The sequence below is a fragment of the Thermobia domestica genome, chromosome 10, assembly GCF_964235325.1.
Source record: "Thermobia domestica chromosome 10, izTheDome1.hap1.1, whole genome shotgun sequence".
NCBI lineage: Eukaryota > Metazoa > Arthropoda > Insecta > Zygentoma > Lepismatidae > Thermobia > Thermobia domestica.
In genome coordinates, this window is record NC_137463.1 from 134,070,019 (window position 1) to 134,093,829 (window position 23,811).

The 23,811-nt window shown below is 34.4% G+C and overlaps 1 protein-coding gene across 6 annotated transcripts in view; it reads right to left on the reverse strand.

Annotated features, from left to right (window-relative positions):
- The window catches only part of LOC145662721 (inverted formin-2-like), a 435,970-nt gene that overhangs the window by 4,405 nt on the left and 407,754 nt on the right, over positions 1-23,811 (reverse strand). For all 6 annotated transcript variants that reach the window (XM_081728580.1, XM_081728579.1, XM_081728583.1 and 3 more), the window contains 6 exons: positions 19,328-19,632; positions 8,607-8,723; positions 7,906-8,046; positions 5,665-5,843; positions 1,075-1,184; positions 481-656 (listed from right to left, as the gene is read on the reverse strand). In XM_081728580.1, the coding sequence (XP_081584706.1) occupies positions 481-656; positions 1,075-1,184; positions 5,665-5,843; positions 7,906-8,046; positions 8,607-8,723; positions 19,328-19,632 (1,028 nt within the window). The remainder of the gene's footprint in view (positions 1-480; positions 657-1,074; positions 1,185-5,664; positions 5,844-7,905; positions 8,047-8,606; positions 8,724-19,327; positions 19,633-23,811) is intronic.

A 23,811-nucleotide genomic window follows, 5' to 3' on the forward strand; every position in this document is an offset into this window, starting at 1 on the left:
TTACTTATTCTAATTTTCGTATTTATAGATATGCGACAATCATTTTGGACATGAGTGTGCATCCGATTGTTTCTGACCACGAATCTGGAAATGACTTCCACGTTTCCTTAAGTACTCTCTCTCCAAACAGTCAATGACTCAGCCCAAAAGAAAAGTTTTTACCTGACTGGAGGAAAGCTCCACGGGGTAAAATTTGTAAAACGCTGCAGCTATTGCCATGGGCATTTGTGCTAAAAGAAACAATAAATGAGGCAGTTGATTTCTTAACTGAAGTTCCCCATGCAACAGCAGAAGACTGTACCTTCCACTATGGCGGTACGCGCCACGCATCGCGAAAAAAAAAAAAAAAAAAAGTTTGGGAACTCTGGCAGAGAGAGAAAGACTGACTTTTGCATCAACAATGACAGACACAAGCAGTAGGTTCTCAAGAAGATTTGCATTTAAGTTTGAGAATTCAGTAAACTAGATAATTAAACTCACCTTCCGTGCCTGTTGAATTTTCATGAAGAAATCTACAAAAAGTTGAAAACATTCTTCAACTTTAAATTTTTTATCATCTTCACAGAAGTGATGGGCTAACTTTACAGACGCACTTTTAATATCATTCAATAACAACTCTAATTCTGCGATGCTTTCATTCGCCTTAGCAATGAAATCTGGAAATAAAAATATAGGTTACAATAAATAAAATATGACCGGGCCTATTACAACAAAACAATATACTGTAAAAGTTGATTTAAAAAACAAAACTGAAAAAAAAGAAAGAAAGAAATCCAATTGGTTTAAGTAAGTGTCCCTTTTTCTAAACCTGTATCTGAAAATCAAAACGTCTCTTAGTGATCTACCACATCAGTAATAAAGATGGTAATTTTAAGTCCTCCCTCAGTTTCCAGTGTTACGTTCCAACTTTCCTTATTGGTGTACTGTGTTTAAGGATTTCTCTCTTCTTCACTACGACCTTTCCCAAATGTTATCTTGTATCAATTTTAAATTCAGAAGTAACACTGAAATATTTGACACTAAACTGTACAGCAACAGATTACAGAACATACGCACTATCACATATGCTTTTACCTTGAAACTGCGACTTAATATCCTCTGCAGAATTCTCGAGCTGTTTGTCTAGCTTCCGAATACCTCCGACTAATTGCCGTACTTCTGCCTCTAGGCCTTCCAAAGACAATCTGCAAATAAATGTAGAAATATACATGTACACTCAGTAGCAGAAGTACCCCATACCCCCACTCCGGTTGCTGTAACTCCACTAGGTCGGGTTCAGTACTTTTTCCTATCACAAACGCTTGGTCAAAATCAATCTCATTTGAACCTAACATTTCAACCAGGAGACGACAGTTCATAAACTTGTAGAGCACTGAAACAGGTTTTTGGTGTGAATTTAATACGCGAAGAAATTTCTCCATTTTGAGATTAATCTCTCTTGTTTGGAGTGTGTTGTCCAATGAGTGTTATATATATATAACTGATATTATAATTCGTTTGTACATAATGTATTATTTTACTCATTCTGTGTGTAAGAAGAAAGAAAAAGGTACTGATCATACAAAGAACAAACATCAGTAGATACAAATTTCTTGTTAAAAGCGATTTTTTTTTTTTAATGTAGGGCCTATACAGTACACAAACGAACTATCTATTCTAGGAGAATAAAAGCATCGAACGACCTACTTTTAGAGCCCCCACCCAAAAAAGTTAACGATTTTCTGGAAAATTTGCAATGGAATTTACCTTGATACTTCATTTTGTTCAGCATAATGTCGTCTATAGCTTGATGTAAGTCTCACCTTTGTATACATTCGTAAAGTGTTTGTAGCAGGTTAGATTTCATAGGACGATGCGGAATGCAAGCCTATCCTTTGTAGAAATCGTGAGGAACTTCTGAAACTTCATCTTTATATAAGTTAATTTCCTATATAAGTTAAAGAGGCATGTTGCTCTTCCATTGTGGCCAAATATATTTTAGATCAGCTTTGTGCTGAAACTATACACATTGTTTAATGCTAAGTGTCATGATACACTGTATCAGTATATGGAACGTATAAATCCGTTGAAATCTCGAATTCATTTTTCCTGACCCTCATTTGATTATTGCAAACATTTGCATCTAAATGATTAACTTGTCTGGTTTTTAATACACACAAACAACGCACATAAAAGTTACCAGCATTTTTGAGCGTCTAGCCAGTTACCAAAATAAACTATCTCATGTAATTACAACTTATGAACTCTCAATTAACTAGTTTAATGTATGCATAGAAATTCAATAAAATAAATCACAAAAGATTAAATTTATATCAATGTACGAACTTCACTCAAAATCTAACAACTTTTATCACAATATATTGTGTCTGAATTTTATATGAAAAATTAACGAAATAAGATTACAATATTTTATATATATATATATTTTTTCTGGGCGGCATCTGCAGCACTATTCTGCAGCGAGCACACTATTCGGGAAAAAGATGAAGATGCAAAAAATAGGAAAGGAAAGAAGCGGCCTGGAACTCCTATATTAGGTACCATCCGGGCACTTGCCTAGTGTGAATTGCGAAAACCAGGAAGCCCTCACTCAGAATAGCTGTCCTGGAAAAGGTGTTACACCTATTCAACTGATTGTTTCCACCGGGAATTGATCCTGGGATTGCAGGCATTACATTATCCTTGTATAATAATAATAATAATAATAATAATAATAATAATAATAATAATAATAATAATAATAATAATAATAATAATAATAATAATAATAATAATAATAATAATGTAATATACGAGGAAAATCTATGTGGTGATCATACACGTATATTGTATAGACGGGATAAACTTTGAAAAAGTTAGAAATATAAAAACATGTAAAGGAAATATCTAAAAATACTATAAAACTTTTAGAATTTCTATTAACACTGTACGAGAGTTTTAAGAATATTGATGGGTATATTTCATTGAACAAGATTTTATTAAGACCAAAATCATAATAACCATGTGCTATATGAAACTTTATACCTGAAGTTCATTCTTTACAAAAAAACTGCCTGCAACTACAGTAGACTTCCCAACTACGTGAATTCAATACTTCCACTTGAAGTAATACACCTATATGCACTGGTTGCAATAGAGGAATAAGATCAAAGATGAAGTCTGAATACCGAATTCATATGAAAAAGCCATCATTTGGTATTTCTTACTAATTTTCTTGTATGGAGATTAATACTGAAGCTGCAAGTGTTAATTGATGCCTATCACTTCTGCAATGGACGGGGGAAGAAACAGGTGAAACATATTCTAGCGAACTGAATCTGTATGAAAAACTGCTTATTTCTGTATTTTCCTTTCATTCATTATATGATCAGTGATGTAACTGGAAAATCTTACATTCTTACTACTCTCAGTTTGCACAAATAGATAAAAGTTGAGACAAAACTCATTCTTGTGACGATGAATTTACGAGAAACAGTTAAAAAGTTCCCGAAATGTTGTTCTAGTTTTGGTGTTTGTGATACAATCACAATGAATCTTGTATAGTACAGTCCTTAGGTTGATTAATTATGAATTTGACAAGTATTAATACGTCATAACAGGAAGTGTACGACTAAAATAGCTGAACAAAGGAGTGTATAGCGATCAATAGGTGCAATTTCACAGATCGAGCAACGCGCATACATCAAGTTCATGTACAAAATGGGGAAAATCTGCTTCAGAGACTTTGATAGCCTTAAGCACCATAGGATGTTTGGCTCCTGCCAAAGCTAAAATTGGACCTTTTTCCGTTTGTCCACGCAGAACAAATCAAAACCAACGCGACGTCTGAACTTCGGAAGGTACCAAAAGCGGACTGTTGTCACCGTTTCCACCAATTACAAGAGCAGTGAAACAAGAGTGTTATTCCGAAAGTGCCCACTTTGAAGGCGATTAAGTAAATATGTGGTAATAAAGAGCTACAACATAATTCAGGAAACTTTTTGACTGCCTCTAGTAGGACAGAAAAGCTGCTTTTCGCTATTGTTTATCCTTTCTGCTTCATAGAAATAAGTACTGAAACCGAAAGTACTAGTAAATTTCAATCATTATCGTTTTCCGTAGAGTGTTGTGACGGCGACAAGTTCCCGTGAGACACTAAATCGATTGCAAAAGTCGCTAGTGGCTTCTATTAGTATTTATCTATCGTGATCAATGTTGAAACTGGAAATGGTTTACTTCCACCACTCCCTGTTTGAATAGAGGGTTAATAGAGGAGAAGGAACTTATTCTTGGGAGGCTAAATCAATTGTAAGAAAGTTCCTTGACATCTTTCACCGTTGCTCTATGGAAATAAGTACTGAAACGGAAGTACTAGTAAATTTCAATCACTTCCGGTTTCGGTAGTGTGTTTTGTTGGTTGTGACGATACGTTCTCTTGAGATGCTGAATCGACTGCGCTTCTCGATATCTTTTACTTTTTGCTCTGATACTTATCGACGGAGGTACAAACTCCCGTTCTATAAAACTTCTGTTACTTATGTATAGCATACTTTAGAAGTCTAACTAAAATGAATACAAAAGAAATGTAACTAATTCTTATGATTTGAAACCGGATCAAGATTTTACCGTTTGTAATTACAAATAATAGGCAATATTTTTAAACTGGACTTACTAAAAAATAGGACGTGTATTACATTTGGATTATAGTACAAAACTTTGATAATAATAAATTGTCCATACATTATAAAGTTCAACGCTCTTTATTGAACGTTTCCAATGTTAGAAGAAGACAAGATATGATAGGTGTATTATAGGTACGTTGCTAAGAAACCATTAATATATATCAAGGAAATTAACAAGGTAATGCTACAAGGATTGATTTCACTTAATTAGAAGAATAACATAGTATGCGAATTAACAAAGTAATGCTACAAGAATTGTATTTAATTTATTAAGATGAATAACATAGTATGTGATAAACGGTCAACATGTAAATTATAATTCATTCGAAGTTGTAACAAGAAAATAAATTTTAAAATATATATATATATATATATATATATATATATATATATATATCAGGGCCGGATTTAGGGGGGTGCAAAGGTGCATGTGTACCCCCCTTCGTTGTAAATATACACTATTTAAAATAAGAGGCTAGCAGTGAAAATAGCAACACTTTCCGAAACTTTCTGCCATTATACTTCCGTTTGGGGCTTAAAAGAAAGCAAAAGTTTGCAAAAGCAAATGTTTAAGTCAATTTTCTAAAGGTATAAGGAAAAGGATTCACCAAGCAAACAATGTAACACTGTCAAGTAGGGAAGAAAACAGAACCCAGGAGAAGAGGACATTTTTTCCTGCATAATACTTGCAACTCTCCGTTCTGCAAAATACTTTCCTCCGTCCTATGCATCAGTGTTGTCAGGGGTAAAGAATATTGTCACATGTCATTTTGAAGAGTTTCAATGTGATGGGTTATTTTGGTAGTTATTGGTGCATCCCCTCCTCAGACAATCCTGGATCCGGCCTCTGGGAAAGTTACTTTCTGGATGTGCCTCGTATATATATATATATATATATATAATTTCATTTAAATGTACTAATCTCATTTTGATAAATGCTATATTTGGCCGGAATTGATTATTATTAAATTGTTGTCAGATCACACGTTATTAATTTCATTACCTTGACGCTTCTTGTATGTACTTCATTTCCTCAGTGAACTTCAATATATCCTTATTCTGAGTTTCTGCAACTTCTACTAGATAATGTAAGAAAGTCATACGCGGCTTGTTTGCTCTTGTGTCCAGAAGTTTCGGAAGTGTGTTCAATCTGAATCCTACAGCATTTCCAGCATAACTTCCCTAAAAGAGAAAAATTTACTTTATTCAAAATGCTCAGAAATCCACAATTTTCAATTTAATCAAAATTGAAGTAATAGTGTGTCAAATATTAGATAATTTAACTCGAATGTATGTGTATTTAATATTCATTCATTTATTCATTCTTGTTTATACATATTGATCAGAGGTCAGCACATAGGAATTGACATTTAAGGTTGAGATATTTGAATATTACGTTCCTTAATGTAGTAATATTTTCTCCACACACAAATTAAACAGGTTCGTTTCTCAATTTTGCTAAAATTTGAACATGCAAGTACGTAGGCAAATTGAAGAAGAAGAAGATGATGATGATGCAGATGATGATGATAATAATAATGATGATAATAAGAGTAGACCCTTTACCTCGAAACGGCCCTCAATCTTGTAAACTAATAGACGACAACCGCTAAAGTCTTGCACCACGTGCAGTAAATATCAGCAGGGGAACATTGATTCTCTATAACACTACCAGATTAACAGTGTTACCAACCCATAATATTATGTTTTCAAATCTTATACGTCAAGTTATTACAAATTTCAAATGCACATATCAAATGAAAACAAACAATATCACATATTTTTCAGTTTTGCAAACTATGGACACCACAGTATCACAGACATCCAAATTTTGGAGGCTTCTACGACAGCAATAACGTAATAGACTGAAGATGACAGTGGTTCAAACTAGGACCACACCCATAAAGCGAATCTGTTAGCTACAAAGCCCCTAGAAATAATTTTATTTAAGCATCTCTTCACCAAATGAGGCTTTACTGAAGCAGGACAACAAGAACTTTTAAATAATTCTGTTGCATACACAAACACTAACCTATGTAGTTATTCACGAAATTGCTTAGGCCTATCTAATGATCCTTACTAGCTAACAATTCTTAATCGAACAATGAAATAGCTTAGGTAGATTAGAGTTTAGCTTCCCTTTTAGCAGTGAGCCTAGAGATTTATGGACCTGTAACTGAACGTGGGATCCGAACCATATGAACTCTCGCCTAGAACCGAACCCGGGTCTTCCAGGCCTAGACACGTACTAACCATATAGCCACGAGGAAGCGGGACAATGAAGTCAAGTATTGGCAGACGGAATTATTATTTTGTTAGGAGTACAGCATGTAATATGCAATAGATAAGAGTGAAGAAAAACTTCGCCTTCAAAAACACTTGTTTGCACTATGGCTTTTGATTCAGGATGCACCTGGTTGGACGACTGATTTGGAGTGTAACGTAGTCTCTCAGCACTAAGGCTATGTGAGACAAACTTACCGTGGAATCCGAATTACATGAGAACTCACCCACAATCGAACCAGAATCTCCTGTGCTACTGCAATGTAATTTGTTACTCCTATCATTTTTTAATGATTGCACATAATAGTAGTATGAGACTCAAACATGAGATCTCGTACCACATTAAATAAATGTTAATGTGTTGATCAAGCCATGCTTATGTGATATGGTACAATAAAGATTAATCAAGAAAACAATACACCAACTAGAAGGAGGAGAGAAATGTTTTGCAATCAAATTCCGAACATGTACGGAACAAAAAATAGTTAGTAAAAGGCTACTGCCATTCCTGAAAATGAAACAAAATTAAATGAAATCTTTCAGTTTAATGTCCCACAATTATGGCCTTTGGGCTAAGGGAGACGATGATTACAGCAAGTGAATGACTGGGAATAATGGTGGAATAAGGATGTGGGAGAAACAGGAGTCCCGCTACCCTGAGAAAACCCACGGATACGATGCTGTCCATCACCAACTTACTTCGCAGGGATCAAATCAGGGATCCCACGCACCAGAGGTAAGCGCTCTGCCACTGAGCTATTGTCCTCCCCTACTGTCATTCTTGCGAAGCAACAGTTTTGAAAATATGCGTTTGATGCTTTAAAAAGTACTGACGATTTCGTAATTAAAACAGAGGAATGAATAAGTTTTATAAAGAAAATGCTGAAAAAGAATTCATGCTATATGTCTGAACTTCAAACACAGTAAGAAGATTAACAAAAAAAGAAGAATCAATACTTACAGCATTTAAGAAGTTTCCCAGCTGTAGAACTAACGCCAGAAATTCTTTTAGTGCAGAATTATTAACCAAGTCTTCACAGGTCTGAAGAACTGCTTTTAATTGGGGTTTCAACTCCTTTACAATCGGGAAGAACTCTTCTTTCTGGAAGGTTTAAAATGTGTTTCATTCTTCACAGGTTTCCATGTTACAAATTTGAAACAATAATTAAAGTTCACATCAGGGGCGAATCCAGGACGGACTTCTAGGGGAAGGGGGGTTGGAATACTGCTACTTAGAGCTACCTTTAAGAGGTCCAAACTCTGGGATAGGTTTTATTTATATATATAAAATAAGAAAGTTTCCCCTTCTGAAGGGGGGGGGGGTCCGCCACTGGTTGACACCAAAATTTTTCTATTTAGTTATTTCATCTGAGAAGAAAAGCCAATAGATTTTTATTTCCAGAAATAAAAAGCATATTTTATATTATTCTGCAAGTTCTGTATTTTCTATTAGGCAAGAATATTCTTCCAACAGAAGAAATGTTTACTAACCAAAACAGAATATAAGAATTCACATAAAATTATTTGACTTCCTTTATAATATTAATGAAAATAAATCATAAAACTTTGAAAGAGGATTGTTTCATGTAGAAACATTCAACTTGCGAAAGTATATAGCAATGAACCTGCAAATAAATACACAACTCATTACAATGTATTTACCTCCACCATCCCTTGTACTCTTAGTGAATATCCTGGTACTCGTGACAGCAATAAGTAGAATCTTTCAGCAGTTCCAAGTTTACTGGGATCTCCAGGAAATGATTTTACCAATTCAATCTAAAGAAAGAATATACATATATTGTTAATTATATTTTGCTAAGTGTCTCATTACAGAGAAAAACACTTTTTACAATGAATATTTCATCATAACTGTGGGTGGCATCCTCAACAGAAACAGATGACAGAAGAAATATAACTAAAAAACAAAGAAAAAGAGATGAAAAGCTTTTATGTTGCATCCATTATTAATGTTGAGATGGCTGTTTTCTGGATCACTGAAACACAATTTTAATACGCAAAGTAAGAGTTGAGGACAGAATCAAAAATAGAAATTTCTCCTTTGAGCATGTCTAAAATCATGCGAAATGCTAGTGCTACTGTATACGATTTGCGTTCTCGTTTCTTCATCTTCTATCTCTTCTTCTTCCAGAGTCAGTCAGTCTCTCAGTCTCTCTCTCTCTCTCTCTCTCTCTTTTTCTCATTCTTATTATGGTCCCATTATTGAACACTTATTTCCTGTAACCTGATGTATTCAAGTTACATCTATGTGCCAATGAAATATGTCAATTTCTAAACTCAACAATTTATTTGTATGCTTTCAATCTTCCTTTAAAATCAGGTAAATACAATATTTAGTTCACTTCTTTCGAATTAAAAACTTAAAAAGTAGGGTTCTTTTCTTCTTCCTTTTTTTAAAAGAACTTGAATAATAAGAACACTTTTCATTATAAGTACATAGTATTATAAAGGAGTACTTAGATTTTTTAAATATATATATATATAAGGACATACTCTCTTTTCGGCATTATGAAGGAATAAAACTAACTATGGCCTATGGATCCCGGAGGTTCAATGCTGTGTTCAGAAAAGCTCTCCATTGACTTCTATCCCTAACCAATTGGATCCAGTTTCTACTTCGCATTCCTATTTCTGAGAGATCCATCTTAATATTGTCCTCTCATTTGTGTCTAGGTCTTCCTAATGGTCGTTTTCCGATTGGATTCCCAGTTAAAACTTTGAAAGCGTTCCTAATCTTTTTCCGTTCTAGCTACAGGATCTGTCCACCTAAACTTCATGACTCTAATAATGTTTGGTAAACGGTGTAAATATGAAGTTTCCGCCATTTCCCATAGCTCTTGGGTCTGAATATTCGTCTCATGATTTTATTTTCAAATACTTTCATTCTTCGTTCTTCCCTCAGAATAAGCAACCATGTTTCACAACCACACAGCACAAGAGGTATAATCATCATTTTATATATATTAAGCTTCAAATTCCTTGACAGAATTCGCGACGACAAAAGATTTTGAATTGAATAACAACACGAATTTCCTGCTTTCAGTTGATATTTAATTTCATTGTGAATTTATTTTTGACCTGTTAATATTAATCCTAGATATTTGAATGCAGTATTATGATCCTGGCGAACTTCCAGGTAATTAATTTTCTCTGCACTTACTTCCAAACCCATGTCTCTGCAAGTGTTTAATACGACCTCTGGCATTTCTTTGTATTATTCTCCTATTATCCCTATCATATTTATATCATCATATGCTATATGTTAGAGAAGTAATTGTTATTATAATTTTTGTACTAGTAGTTATTTATACTGTGTATTGCGAATAGCTCTTTTGTATTTAAGTTAGTGTAAGAAAGAATACAAGGCTGGCAACTATGGTTCAAGTATGGCGACGTCCATGAACGTAATAAACGAGTGCTAAAGCAGATAACCCAAATCGTTTTGATTGAAACGGATTACGTGTCGATTGGCCCCATAACCTTTATAGGTTATGGGCCCAGTCATCGTTTAGTAAGAAAAGAAATGGAAATCGGTAGTTCCCGTTTTCGTGGTGTACCGACCAAGTAAACTTTGTGTTGCTGCTTGTTGCCGCGCGGGTTCGTGACTCGTGTTCGTTTTTCCTTGAACTGTCGGTTGTCATCGCAAGGAAAGGAAGTAAAGAGCCATGGAAAGTGTATTAAAACTTAGACTGAAAGGACAAGAGAACTGGAATACATGGAAATTTTAAACTATTGTTATTATAAGAGCAAAAGACTACCTTAATATAGTGCAAGGGGAAGAAGTGAAACCGGTGAATACAGGCAATGAAGAAGCGTACCAGAAGGAACTTTGTGAATGATTGAAGAAAGGTAACAAAGCACAAGAACTTTTAGTTACGTCAGTTGAAGAGAATGTAATAACTCATCTTTTAAGCTGTACCAGTGCACATGAAATGTGGACCAAATTGCTTGCCGTATATGAAAGACAATCGGAAGTGAGTTTACACCTTCTCCAGCAACAGTTCTTCAGTGCAAAATGTGTGAACGAAAATATTGCCGATTTCGTGTCAAGACTGCAAGAAATAGTTATGAGAGTTATGAGAATAAAAGCAACGGGCGAAAATGTTTGACAACATGCTAATAACAAAAATCTTGATGTCACTACCAGAAGAGTACAGGTATTTTGTATCTGCTTGGGAGTCTGTGCCGTCAGATAAACTGTGAATGAGCTAATTTCACGTTTGTCAATTGAAGAGGAACTCTGTAAGTCAACTGCTGCTTCAAATACTGGTGCGAGTAGTGCTTTTGTGGGGAAAGTGAATCAAGAGAAGAAAGCAGAAAATAACTCCAAAGGTACAAGGTGTGATGGGTATAATCGTTTTGGACATTTTAAAAAATAGTGTCCCCAAAACAAAACAGAACAGAAAAGTCCAAAGAAAAACGTGTTTGTTATTATTGCAAAAAACCAAATCATGTAATCAAAGGTTGTAAGCTGAGACATGAAAAGGAAAAACAAGAAAAGGAAAAAAATTCAAATGCCTTTATCAGCAACGCGTTTTGCAGTGAAGTGGTTAATAACCAAGATTGGTTTTGTGACAGTGGGGCAACTGACCATATGTGCTGAAATAGAAGTCTGTTTGTGGATTTCAAAGAACTTGACAAGACAAAGGAAGTTAAAATCGGAGATGGCACATCAATATTAGCAGTTGGGAAAGGAACTGTAAAAGTGAATGCTTTTAATGGAAGCAACTGGGTTGATTCAACCATCGAAAATGTGCTTTTTGTTCCAAGTTTGAAACTAAACCTAGTATCTGTGTCTTCAGTTTTAGATAAGGGGTTTAAGTTGATCTCTGATGACAAGTTATGTAAATTTGAAAAAGAGGACAAAGTGTGTTGCATTGCAATAAGATGTGGAAATCTGTTTAAAATGCAGTTTCAAGTAAAGGGTATCAGTTTTGAATATTGAATGCAGGTCAAGGTGTAAATAAAAAGGAAATATTGCAGATAGGTCACCAGAATGACAAACAGGTGGTTAAAATTTTAAAACAAGTGTGGGGTTGAGTTTTGTGATGTAGATTATTTTTGTGAAGCATGTGTAAAAGGAAAACAGCATAGATGCCCTTCACCAAAAGTGAAACAATCACAACAAGGGTGGGGGAAATAGTTCATGCAGATTTGTGTGGACCAATGAAAGAGGAATCTCTTGGTGGTTCAAGATATTTTCTTCTGTTCAAAGATGATCTATCCCACTATCGAACAGTGTAATTTCTTAAAAGTAAGAATCAAGTAAAAACAATTTTTAGTACCTTTTCTGAACAAAATTGAAAATGAATCTGGACAAAAGGTAAAGATTTTAAGAACAGATAATGGGTTAGAATTTGTGTACCGTGAAGTAAAACAAATTTTAGCCTCGCGTGGAATAATTCACCAAAGAAGTGCAGCTTATACACCCGAGCAAAATTGTAAGGCGGAAAGAGAGATGCGCACTATTGTGAAGTCAGCGAGAACAATGTTTTATCCAAAATCCCTAAATAAGGAACTGTGGGCTGAAGCTGTAAATGCTGCTGTGTATATTTTAAATATAACAAGAACTTCATAGGAAACGGGAAAGACACCAGCTGAAGTATGGTTCAATAAAAAAATATCAGTAAAGGACTTGTCTCGTTTTAGTGTTTTCGGAACTGAAGCCTGGATACACACATCCAAGAGCAAGAGAGCAAAGAGGGATGAAAAAAGTGAAAAAGGAATTTTCGTTGGATATGACTTACATTATAAGGGTTACCGTATATACTTTCCTAAAACAAAAAATGTTGAGATTGCAAGAGATGCGATTTTTAATAATCAGACTTGTGAAGTGCAGTCAGATCGAGAAGACAAAAAGTGGAGTAAAATCAGATTTCAAGAGAAGGAGAATGAAGAGTTAGAAGAAACGACTCGCTTTCAACCCCTGGAAACAGATGAGATCTTTAGTGACTCAGGAAATGAAGACTCGTCAGATGCAGAAAATAATGAGATTCAAGAGGAATCAAAAGGACCAGTGTTGAGAGACAGAAATCAAATAAGGGAACCAGCAAGATTTGATGATTTTGTACTGCTAAGTGAAAGTGATCAAAAGGTACCGAATACGTATGAGGAGGCCATGATTGATGAAAACGCAAAAAGAAGGAAAGAAGCCATTGAAAGTGAGCTGGACGCTTTGAAACAAAATGAAACGTGGACTGTAGTAGATAAATCAGAAGCAAAAAAAATATAATATTGTGAACTCAAAATGGGTATTTAGAGTGAAAGAAAGTGACAGTGGTGTAGACAAAAAGTATAAAACAACGTTAGTGGCAAGAGGTTTCAAGCAAACACAAGAAATACGTGATTATTCAGAGATACATTCTCCGGTAGCCAAGTTAACAACATTTAGAATATTGATAGCCATTGCGGTTCACGAAAATCTTGAAATATGTCAAATGGATGTAAAGAACACATTCTTAAATGGATATATTAAAGGTGAAATATACATGGAAATTCCACAAGGATTGTCCGGTTTGGGAAAAGATAAGTTGCTCAAAATGAAGTCAATTTATGGTTTGAAAGCATCACCCAGATTCTGGAATGAAACATTCAATGATTTCATGATCTCTCTTTGTTTCAATAGGTCAAAATATGATTGTTGACTATACACCAAATGCAACAAGAAAGAAAAGCTGTATGTACTCTGTCATGTAGACGATTTGATTATAATAGTCAAGTGAAAAAGAATTGAGAAATCTGAAAACTGAACTGAATGCCAAATTTAAGATGACTGAAATGGAGAATGTGCAGAATTATTTGGGCATAAGAATTCAACGTGATAAGAAGAATGGTGTAATTAAGCTGAGCCAATCAACATATTTGAAGACAGTATTAAGAACATTTGGAATGAAAGATTGTAAACCAATCAAAACACCTTTAGAACCAAACTGGAAATTTGCTGAATCGGAAGGAAATGAAAGCAACAAGGAAGTTGAAGTGAAGTGTAGACAAGCAATCAGGTGCCTGATGTATGCTGTTCAAGGGTCACGACCAGATTTGTGTACCGCTGTTAGTCTTCTCAGCCGATATCAACACTGTGCAAACGAAATGTTGTGTAAATCAATTAAGAGGGTATTAAGAGATGTCAAAGGTACTTTAAATTTAGGTTTAGTGTACAAAAGTGGTAGCCAGCCTCTTGTTTTGGAAGGTTATGTAGATGCTGACTGGGCAGGAGACATAACAGACCGAAAATCAACAACAGGCTTTGTGTTCAAGTTGAATAATTGTGTTATTTTATGGATGTCCAGGAAACGAAATTCAGTGGCATTATCATCTACTGAAGCTGAATACTATCCCTGAGTAATGCTGCAAAAGAAGTGTGTTGGTTACAAGGAATTCTAAGTGACTTACAAGTAAAAATAAAATCCCCAATAATACTTTATGAAGTTAACCAGTCTGCAATCCAAGTCACCAGTAATCCAGAACACTACAAGAGACTTAAACATGAAGACATTACGTATCATTTTGCAAGAGAAAAAGATACAAGAGGGTAAAATTCAAGTGAAGAATACAAGTACTGAAACCCAGATTGCAGAAATTTTTACTAAAGCTTTGGGCAAAAATACGTTTCAAAAATTCTGAAAGTGTTTAAATTTGGAGTAAACAAGTTTGAAAAGAAAAAGAAAATTAAAATGTACAATTAAGGGGGAGTGTTAGAGAAGTAATTGTTGTTATAATTTTTGTACTAGTAGTTATCTATACTGTGTATTACGAATAGCTCTTTTGTATTGTAAGTTAGTGTAAGAAAGAAAACAAAGCTGGCAACTATGGTTCAAGTATGGCGACGTCCATGAACGTAATAAATGAGTGCTAAAGCAGAGAACTCGAATCGTTTTGAAGTGTCAATTGGCCCAATAACCTTTATACCACAATCCGATGAATACCATTCAGCTCTAGGCCCTGGCTGCTATCTTTGATTGTAAAGCCATATGATCTAATAAAACTAATTTCGATTCATTGGAGATCAGTGCCATATCAAAATTATGTGACACTATTCTCTCAACTAACAGGATTTATTTATTTGTTGTCCTTCAAGAACGAAATGAATCTTATTACAGAAGGTGCATAAGTAGTATATGATGTAAATAGTTTATTCTTTATAATATTTATATTATTAAAGATGAGTGAATAGAAACATATTAACAAAAGTAGGTATTTGACAACGACAATAACTACTGTAAGAGTATAAAAGCATTCAATGTTAACCTATTACTAGTAAAGAAAGCATAATAGAGTAATATATTTGCTTTATACATTTGTATAAAACATATTTTCACATTTTATCAAAATATATTTTTTAATTATTTTTCTGTACAAAGGGACAGACAAGCAACAGTGATGTGTGGTTATGAACGCGGTTCTTGTGCTTCCAACAAATTATGGAAAAATATTATTATCTATCTAAGTGAATTTGGTAAATATGTTCAACACAGTAAGAAATATATCAACCCACATTGATCTGCAAGTTGGGCACTAGTCTGTGCCACTGTTGCGGTTTTTATTTTCAATACATCGAATCAGATGAGTTCCTCCATTAAATGTTATGACTATTATAAGGCAGGAAACTGCCTTTAAATTACAATGCTCGAACTGTTTGAGGTTATGTCGTCTCAAATATGCTAAATTGGAAGAAATAGATTTAGAATTTACGAAATTAGTGAAACAATCCTGATGTTGTAAATCATGTGATCCGACAAGACGATGCAGCTTGCATTTAGAATATGCTTCTTTACCAGAGACACGACTACCAATTATTTCTGATGTGTAAGTTGTTACAGGAGTTAAAAACAGAAAGTATCATATCTAGAAAAGAATCTAATATTGAAATTGAATGGGGCCTTGAAAATTCATTAGATCTGGCGCATAAATGTTCAGATGAGAACGTAAAGTTAATTAGAAAACAAGCTGAAACAGTACAGATTTGTTTAGCCACTACAGAACAATTGAAACGATAAAATGTGACATAAAAAAAAAAAAAATCGCAAACCTAGAACTGCGACTAGATGACGCTGATCAATATAATAGACGTAGCACACCAGAAATTTATGGAATTAAAAAACAAAATATTGAAAGTGTATTAGACACTGTGTCTGTGATGTGAGCGTTAGATATAACTGTTACTGATAAAATGATCGAAGCTTGCCACAGATTAACTGATTCATTCTTTGGCACTGATAGCGGTATTACGTATGATTTGCAAGACAGATAAATAAATATTTATAAAACAAAAAAAAGTAAAAGGAAATTTAAAAACAGTACATTTAGGTTATATGTATAGTCAGATGATTTATGTAGTCAATTGCCGATGTCTCGCAGAAAAAGTATCTTTTGTCAAGCTAGGAAGATAAAGCGGGCAAATATTATGCTTACGTATTGGTTGATTATTTAGGAATATAAAATTGAGAAAAAGAAAGGAAGATAGGCACATGAATGTTTTGAGAACTCTCATGGATGTTAACAATCTAGATACAACCTAACGGATGCTATACAGGTTAAAAATTTACTTCTTTAGTTCCAAAATGTCAGGGGTTTGAATACAAAGAGTCTGGAATTTTATTTGAATATATTACGCAATAATGTTGATGTAATTGTCCTTATCGAAACTTGGTTGCACGGTAATTTTTATAATAGTGAATTATTTGATAATTAGAAAGTACATGAATGTGATAGAAATGAAAAAACATGGTGGGTGTGGTGGTTGCAATAAGGGGTAAATAAGATTCCAAGTTGATTGACAAAGTGTAAAACCGGATCATACTATACTGTAAACACCTCCTTCTACCATTGATAAGCATATGTTTATCTATCTATTAATATATATATCATCTATCTATTATTTGTCTATCTATTTATATCATTCAAACCCCCAAGCTGGAGGACCACTCCTTGTTGTCTGTCCGCGACTGCTTATTCAGTATATTCGCAGCTAACCATGGGGATATATATGGGGGGAGAGAGAGAGAGAGAGTCGCATTTGGATTTTCAACATCATAACATACTAGTCTTTGAAGATTTTAACTTAGTTCTACTTATAGACCTCTAGATATGACCCGTGTAATGTGGGTTCTTGTCACCACGGCATGGCGTGTCCTCAGGTTGCGGATCGAGGAGAAGGTCTCTAGATATAAAGGTTAGCTGCGAGTATACTGAATAAGCAGTCGCGGACAGACAACAATGAGTGGTCCTCCAGCTTGGGGGTTTGAATGAGGCTAACAACCTCATACTGAAAAAAAAAAAAAAAAAGTCACTTGTTCAGAAACATTTACAGAAGCCTCGGACCAGGTCTGATAATTTAGCACGATCACAGAGTAAAAAAAAAAAAAAAAATATATATATATATATATATATATATATATATATATATATATATATATATATATATATATATATGAGGTTTGAAACATGGAATATTAGAAGTCTCTATCGGGCAGGCACATTAAAATCAGTAACGAATGAGTTAGAGAAATACAGGCTGGGCCTAGTAGGAGTTTAGGAAGTTAGGTGGGAAGGAAATAGAACTATGAATTCAGGAAATTTTACGTTCTTTTATGGGGAAGGAAATAAAAATCACCAATTAGTCGGAAATAAAAATCCGACCCAAAATAGTTTTGGAATTTCTTTAACAACAAAAAGTAAATCGTACTGTAAGGTACTCAATGAAGTTCTACGACATTCCCCTTCAAACTACGAGTGATATAGCGGAAGGATTTGCTAGATCTGTATACGCAGATAACTCGGTACAACATACATACGACGAAAATATTTCTTCGTTATCATGAAATTCGTTGTCATTAGATCTAACTGCTGGTGCTGAGCATATAACTGCTATAAGAAACTGAAACCGGTATGTTCATGTAGTCTAGATGGAATACCTCCATGTTTACTAAAAGCATGCTCTTATGTCATAATACATCCATTATGTACAGTCTTTAATCTTATAATACCCAGAAAGTCACGTATGTTCTGCAGATTGAAAAATAACACAAATTTCTCCAATATTTAAGACGGGTGATACGTGTAGTATTGAAAATTACAGACCAATTGCTGTTATTCACACCCCGGTTATGGTTTTGAAAATATCCTTTGGAGAATTTTTAATCATATAAAATGCTTTATAGATGTCAATCAATATGGATTTTACCCTGTTCGATCTACAACTATAAACTTAATTAATTTGGTACAAGATATATTATATATATATATATATATATATATATATATATATACACTTCATTCTTAAACAGAACTAGTACACATACGATTTACTTGGATTTTAGTGAAGCCTTTGACAAAATAAAACATAGTATGCTTTTAAATAAACCATTATCATATGGATTAACACCGACATTTTAAAATTTAACTAAATCTTACATATGCGGAAGAAAATCTTACATCCAATACCAATAATTAAAATCACCAAGATATGTATCTACCTTGGGAGTACCTCAAGATCAAACCTAGGTCTATTATTGTTTTCTATTGTATATTAACTTACAATTCTCAATGAAACCTTCCGAATACCTTGTTTATGCAGACGATGTAAAATTAAATAAAGAAATAAAATGTATTACAGAGATGACAGAACTTCTAGATCTTGATTTAGTATATAAATGGAGTGTAGAAAATAAACTTATCAATATTAAAAAATGTGCATTGAGATTATATATATATATATATATATATATATACTCTTGGTAGTGACATAATGGAAGAAATTACCACATGTACAGATTTAGGGGTAAAAATTACATGTAATTTATCATTTGATATCCATAATCCATATCACTATACGAAACGAGAAATTAAACGATGCTGTAGCTATTTCTATGTTGTATAATAGCCTGGTTCGGAACAAAATAGAATATGCTTGAATCATTTATATAATCTTATTCAAATAAACGCCTCGTTCACTTTTCAAAGCTATGTGCTTCCACCAGTATATAGAACGTTTTCTTATATTCTTCAAGTAAAAACTAGCAGTGAACAAAGATAAGCCTCTGTCATACAATAGAACTACAGGTGCTTACAATCGATCTGCGGTGTCTTACCCCCACAGTGTTTTATTTTCCCAGGTTGTAAGTTATATGTATACCAAGTTTCGTTGCAATTACTCCACGCGTTCCAGAATTAAGCTGGAACAGGCATTTCATATATATATATATATATATATATATATATATATATATATATATATATATATATATATATATATATAGATTTTAATAAGATTTCTCAAGTTAACTTGCATATGAATTTAATTATTAGATGTTACTAGTAACGATTATAAAGGTAAAATCAAGAAAATGTTTATTAAAAGCTACCTCTTCTGGTTCTGGTAAAATCTTGAGGAGACCTCGCAACTTTTCAGCTCCAATATCTGCCGCTCGGCCTTCTTTTATCATGTTCACAATTTCCTCCTGACTACATTTGAATTGCTTTAGGAATATGTTCACACCAAGACTTCTCTTACTATCTAGAAGATTCTCTACTGCAGATTGTTGTTTAGAACAAGGTACAGATTTAATTTCAGGTTTCGCAGATTTTTGACAGAAGAGTTCCTCAATATGCTGATAATCTAGTGATATTGGTGCTCTCACAGTTAGCACTGCTGTCCAAATAGAATTGGCTGTAAACAAAATTATTAAAATTTTAGTTTTAGAAAAGACTTCCTTAGAATTGCAGTTTTGAGATAGCATCAAAACAAAACAATGCACACATGAACAGTTGAAGAATTATACCACATGGCAAAATCTAAATTACTTCCCTTATTTATCGGCGACTACCACATCCATATATATAATTATTATGTGCACTCTCATTATCGCTTCATCAGATGGAAAGGGAAAGAAGTAGGTGGTAAAAAAGTTAAAAAACAGAGAAGATAGATATGAAGTGTCCACATGGGTGCATCTTGAAAGTATTACAAGGTAAAAGTGGAGTGTATTTCAGAAAGTGAAAGTAAAACTAGTGGTCGATAAGAGTTCTGGAGAAAGATCAGAAGAATACGGTGGGTGAAGAAGGGTTTCATACTATCACTCATTAAGGATGTGCACCATCTTTGTGCGACATGTGTGTGTGTGTGTACATTCTTATACAATATGAGGACACCATATCTTGACCATTTCTGGATGCCTGCGGGCAAGTTTAAAATGTATTTCATGGAGTTCAGCACTAACAATCTGCATAGATGATTTTGACTTGAAGAAAGGCATTATTGTTCAACCCCACTATAGATGATCATACCGGCAACAATACACCTACGGGTGAAAAGATGGTTAAAAAAAAAAAAAAGTTGTTCTGGACATTGATCACGATCCAATCACTGTCCTGATTCTTTACGATTGTTGTAGCAGACCAATTTTTCATCAGAAAGAAACAATTCGATGCAGAAAAACTTCTTGGTTATTCCGTGCTAGAACCAAGGTATACTAATTGTACAATAGGTAGGCTATAAGTTCTTGTTATTCATTTGAAGAATGATATTATTTGTGGATAGTTCTCGTGGTGGTAAGGAAGTTGATAAACTTGGTAAGGAAGGTTACATATATCATGTTTGAGAAACAATGGAACGATAGGAGCTACAAGCACAAGTTTTAAAGGATCAACGCAAAAGAAGAGAACTCATACACCATTAACTCTCTTGTGACCAAATTAGTGAATTACACACAAGCCGGATACTGGGGCAATAAAAGCAAACATTCTGTATGCTGACATGAAAAGAAAAAAATATGTTCATCGCAGTAGATCACACGGCGAATAAGTGAGATATGTCTTAAAGCTGAAGATGTGGCAGTGGCTTTACATTTGCCAAAAATGATTCTTTAAAAAGGAGTCTGCGAAGGAAGAGACAAGAAGCACACAAGGAACTAGCATAGCATTCAAATTTCACAGAATCGGAAATTCTGGAAGTATTGATTTACCAAATCTGAAAAACAGTTTCTATTAAGTGATCCTGGTTATGGCACCGAAATCGAATACAGATATAGGAGTTGAAATCTTCGAAATTCGTTATTTGTGCCTATTGCCTGTAAGAGGCAAGACATTACGAAATTGTCTGCTACACTGTTTCAGGATCTTTAATATGTGTAGACTATTTCGAGGACATCTACATTGGTAGATCAATTTGAAGAAACCAAGAAGAGCCCATTTTCCAGTATGTTTATTGGAACTATTATGACACCTTTTTGCAGGGCCGAAACAAGATAAACAATGCAGTGGAGAGCTAGCACTGACAGCTTCATTCAGACGCCACCTTTCTGTGTAGGGATTTATGTATATGCCGCGCCGTGAAACCGCACTGAATGAAGTTCGGTAAGAACAGTTGAACTGTGGTACAAACGAAAGGCACAAGAAGAAAAAATCATGTGGTGACCGCTTGAAAAAGAATGGCTAAGAACTACAATAACAGGGACGCAATATCGTATCTTAAAGATATGGTTTATAACTTTAATTTGATCATTGTATTATGTCTTACGTGGTATTTCTGTTTTTCTGTCTTGCAACTGATAATCTATGCATTGTCCATTGCGTTATGCGATATTAATTATTGTAGTTCTATGTTTTGTGTGATGTACTTGTGACTTATAATATAGTACCTGTTGTGCAATTAGTAGAAATAAAAGTACACCAAGTCATTCGTTTTGTGTGGTGGTGTGATTAACATCATACTCTCCGAATGGTTACGTATGTTTTTAACTTTTTTACGATGGTATGACACAGTTACCGTTGGTATAAACCAGTTGAAAATTTTCTTCCCACACTAAAAAGTCCTAGCACCTAATTTCCTCCTGTACCGAAATGTTCGGCAGAACTGCCCTCGACACATTTCTCATTGTACAAAAAAAAAAAAAAAAAAAAAAAAAAAAAAAAAAAAAAAAAAAAAAAAAAAACTTCAAATTAATTTTTATGCTACACATTTTTAAACAATCGAGTTCGTGATTGCGTACTGCAGCACTTTAGTGTTCATCAATAGTACTTACTTTTAAATTATTGGAAATACAGAACTATTATTACCGAATTAGATAGTGCTATTATTAACGAATTTAGTAAAATAAATTATCATTAGAACAGAGAGAGTGCTGCTGTCCTATAACGCGCAAGCATACGTCACCACTGGATTGGACAACGAATTGCATAACGAAGAATATTTCAAAAGCAGAAAATACCAAACAAGTAACTGGTAAAACATAGATACATAAATATATATTTTATATTTGAAACTAAAAACTAAGCTGGGAAGCCAATTTGACACAATGATGATAGTAAGACCTTGAGATATAGAGAAACAGTGGCGTACGTAAGAGTAGAGTTCGGGACTCCCCCTTGAAAATGATATTATGGATAATAAGCATTTACTAATAACGCATATATTATATATATATATATATATATATATATATATATATATATATATATATCGGGTGTTGCAAAATAAGTGTTACAACTCTCGGGAGGTGACTCCTGCCACTGAGATAAGAAAAAAAGTTCTCTTCAACTTTCTGCTATCGGACATAGTTTCAGATCTACAAGATGCCGAAAGCGTGGGAAAATGACTTTCGGACGCCAATAATTCGGAAACTATTCAACATAAAGAAGGCGGATAAAAAATTCACTGAAGAAGTCATACCTGCTCTATTGAATTTTGCATGTTTCACAATCCTACCGTGCACGCGCAAGGGATTCCCCAAAGGAACGTAGGGAGTCCCGGATAATCTGCCAAATGAAACTTGGTCTAAATGGATATGAATTGATAGGCTTTCTACCAGGTAACAATAATTCGTTTGTCTTAAGTCGATATCTGGAACAAATACAAAATGGCGGACACCTTTATACCCGTAGTGTGTGGTTGCATAATCGCCAGGTACGGATGTTGGCCAACAGTGACGTTCTGAGTATTGATTGTAGCGAATTTGTACTCAAATGCTCTAGAAAGACATCTGGAGTGTCGGTAGAGCATAACAGATGAAGCAGGGTGATTCACATGTGTGGAAATACTTAACGAAAGTGCCCAGAAATGCACTCATACTCAGTAAACGTGAGTTCAAAGCGTCGGAAATGTACAGGATTAGCGTCAAGAACATGAAAGCCATTGCCAATTCACCAATAATATTCCTTCAAATCGATGCAATATGCTGTGCACGGTTGCATACCAATAAGGATGCAACAACTGAGTCCAAGTTGAAATTGTTCAATGGCCTCAGTAAGAAACTGGGCAAACTAAAGGAATGTCACTAATGGGATCGCATCATCGATATTGAAATGTGGCCAATGTGTGTGTTGATATCAACATGTAGCTAATGGACAAATGTCAACATATCGCACTACTGCTGGGACACTATCTCACGTGCGAAAACTAGGAAAATAACGTACATTCTGCTATTACATCTGGTGCACCTTTTGGTTGAACGTAACTAGAACACGATTGTATCAATGTCCCTCTTTGTTTGGGACATTGTCCCACAGTCGACACATATGAAAAGAAATTTCTTAGTGCATGGTTCAAATTCTGATAGAGTGTGAAAATAACAAACTTGTATCATGTCCCACGTCTTCTGAGACATATGACGTACTCGAAATATATGAAAATACCTCCAGAAATTCGTATCTTACACACAGTGCACATGCCAAGACAAAGACGAAAATGAACCGATTTGGCATATTTAACACTACAGCTGGAACACCATACATATGGAAAATAAAATGACATGAGAAATAGGAAGAAACGTCTTAAAGCTCTGGTTGTTTACAACTGTGCAGTAGGAGTAACAAAATGAAACACACAAGTATGTCGGGAGGCTGTAGAAGA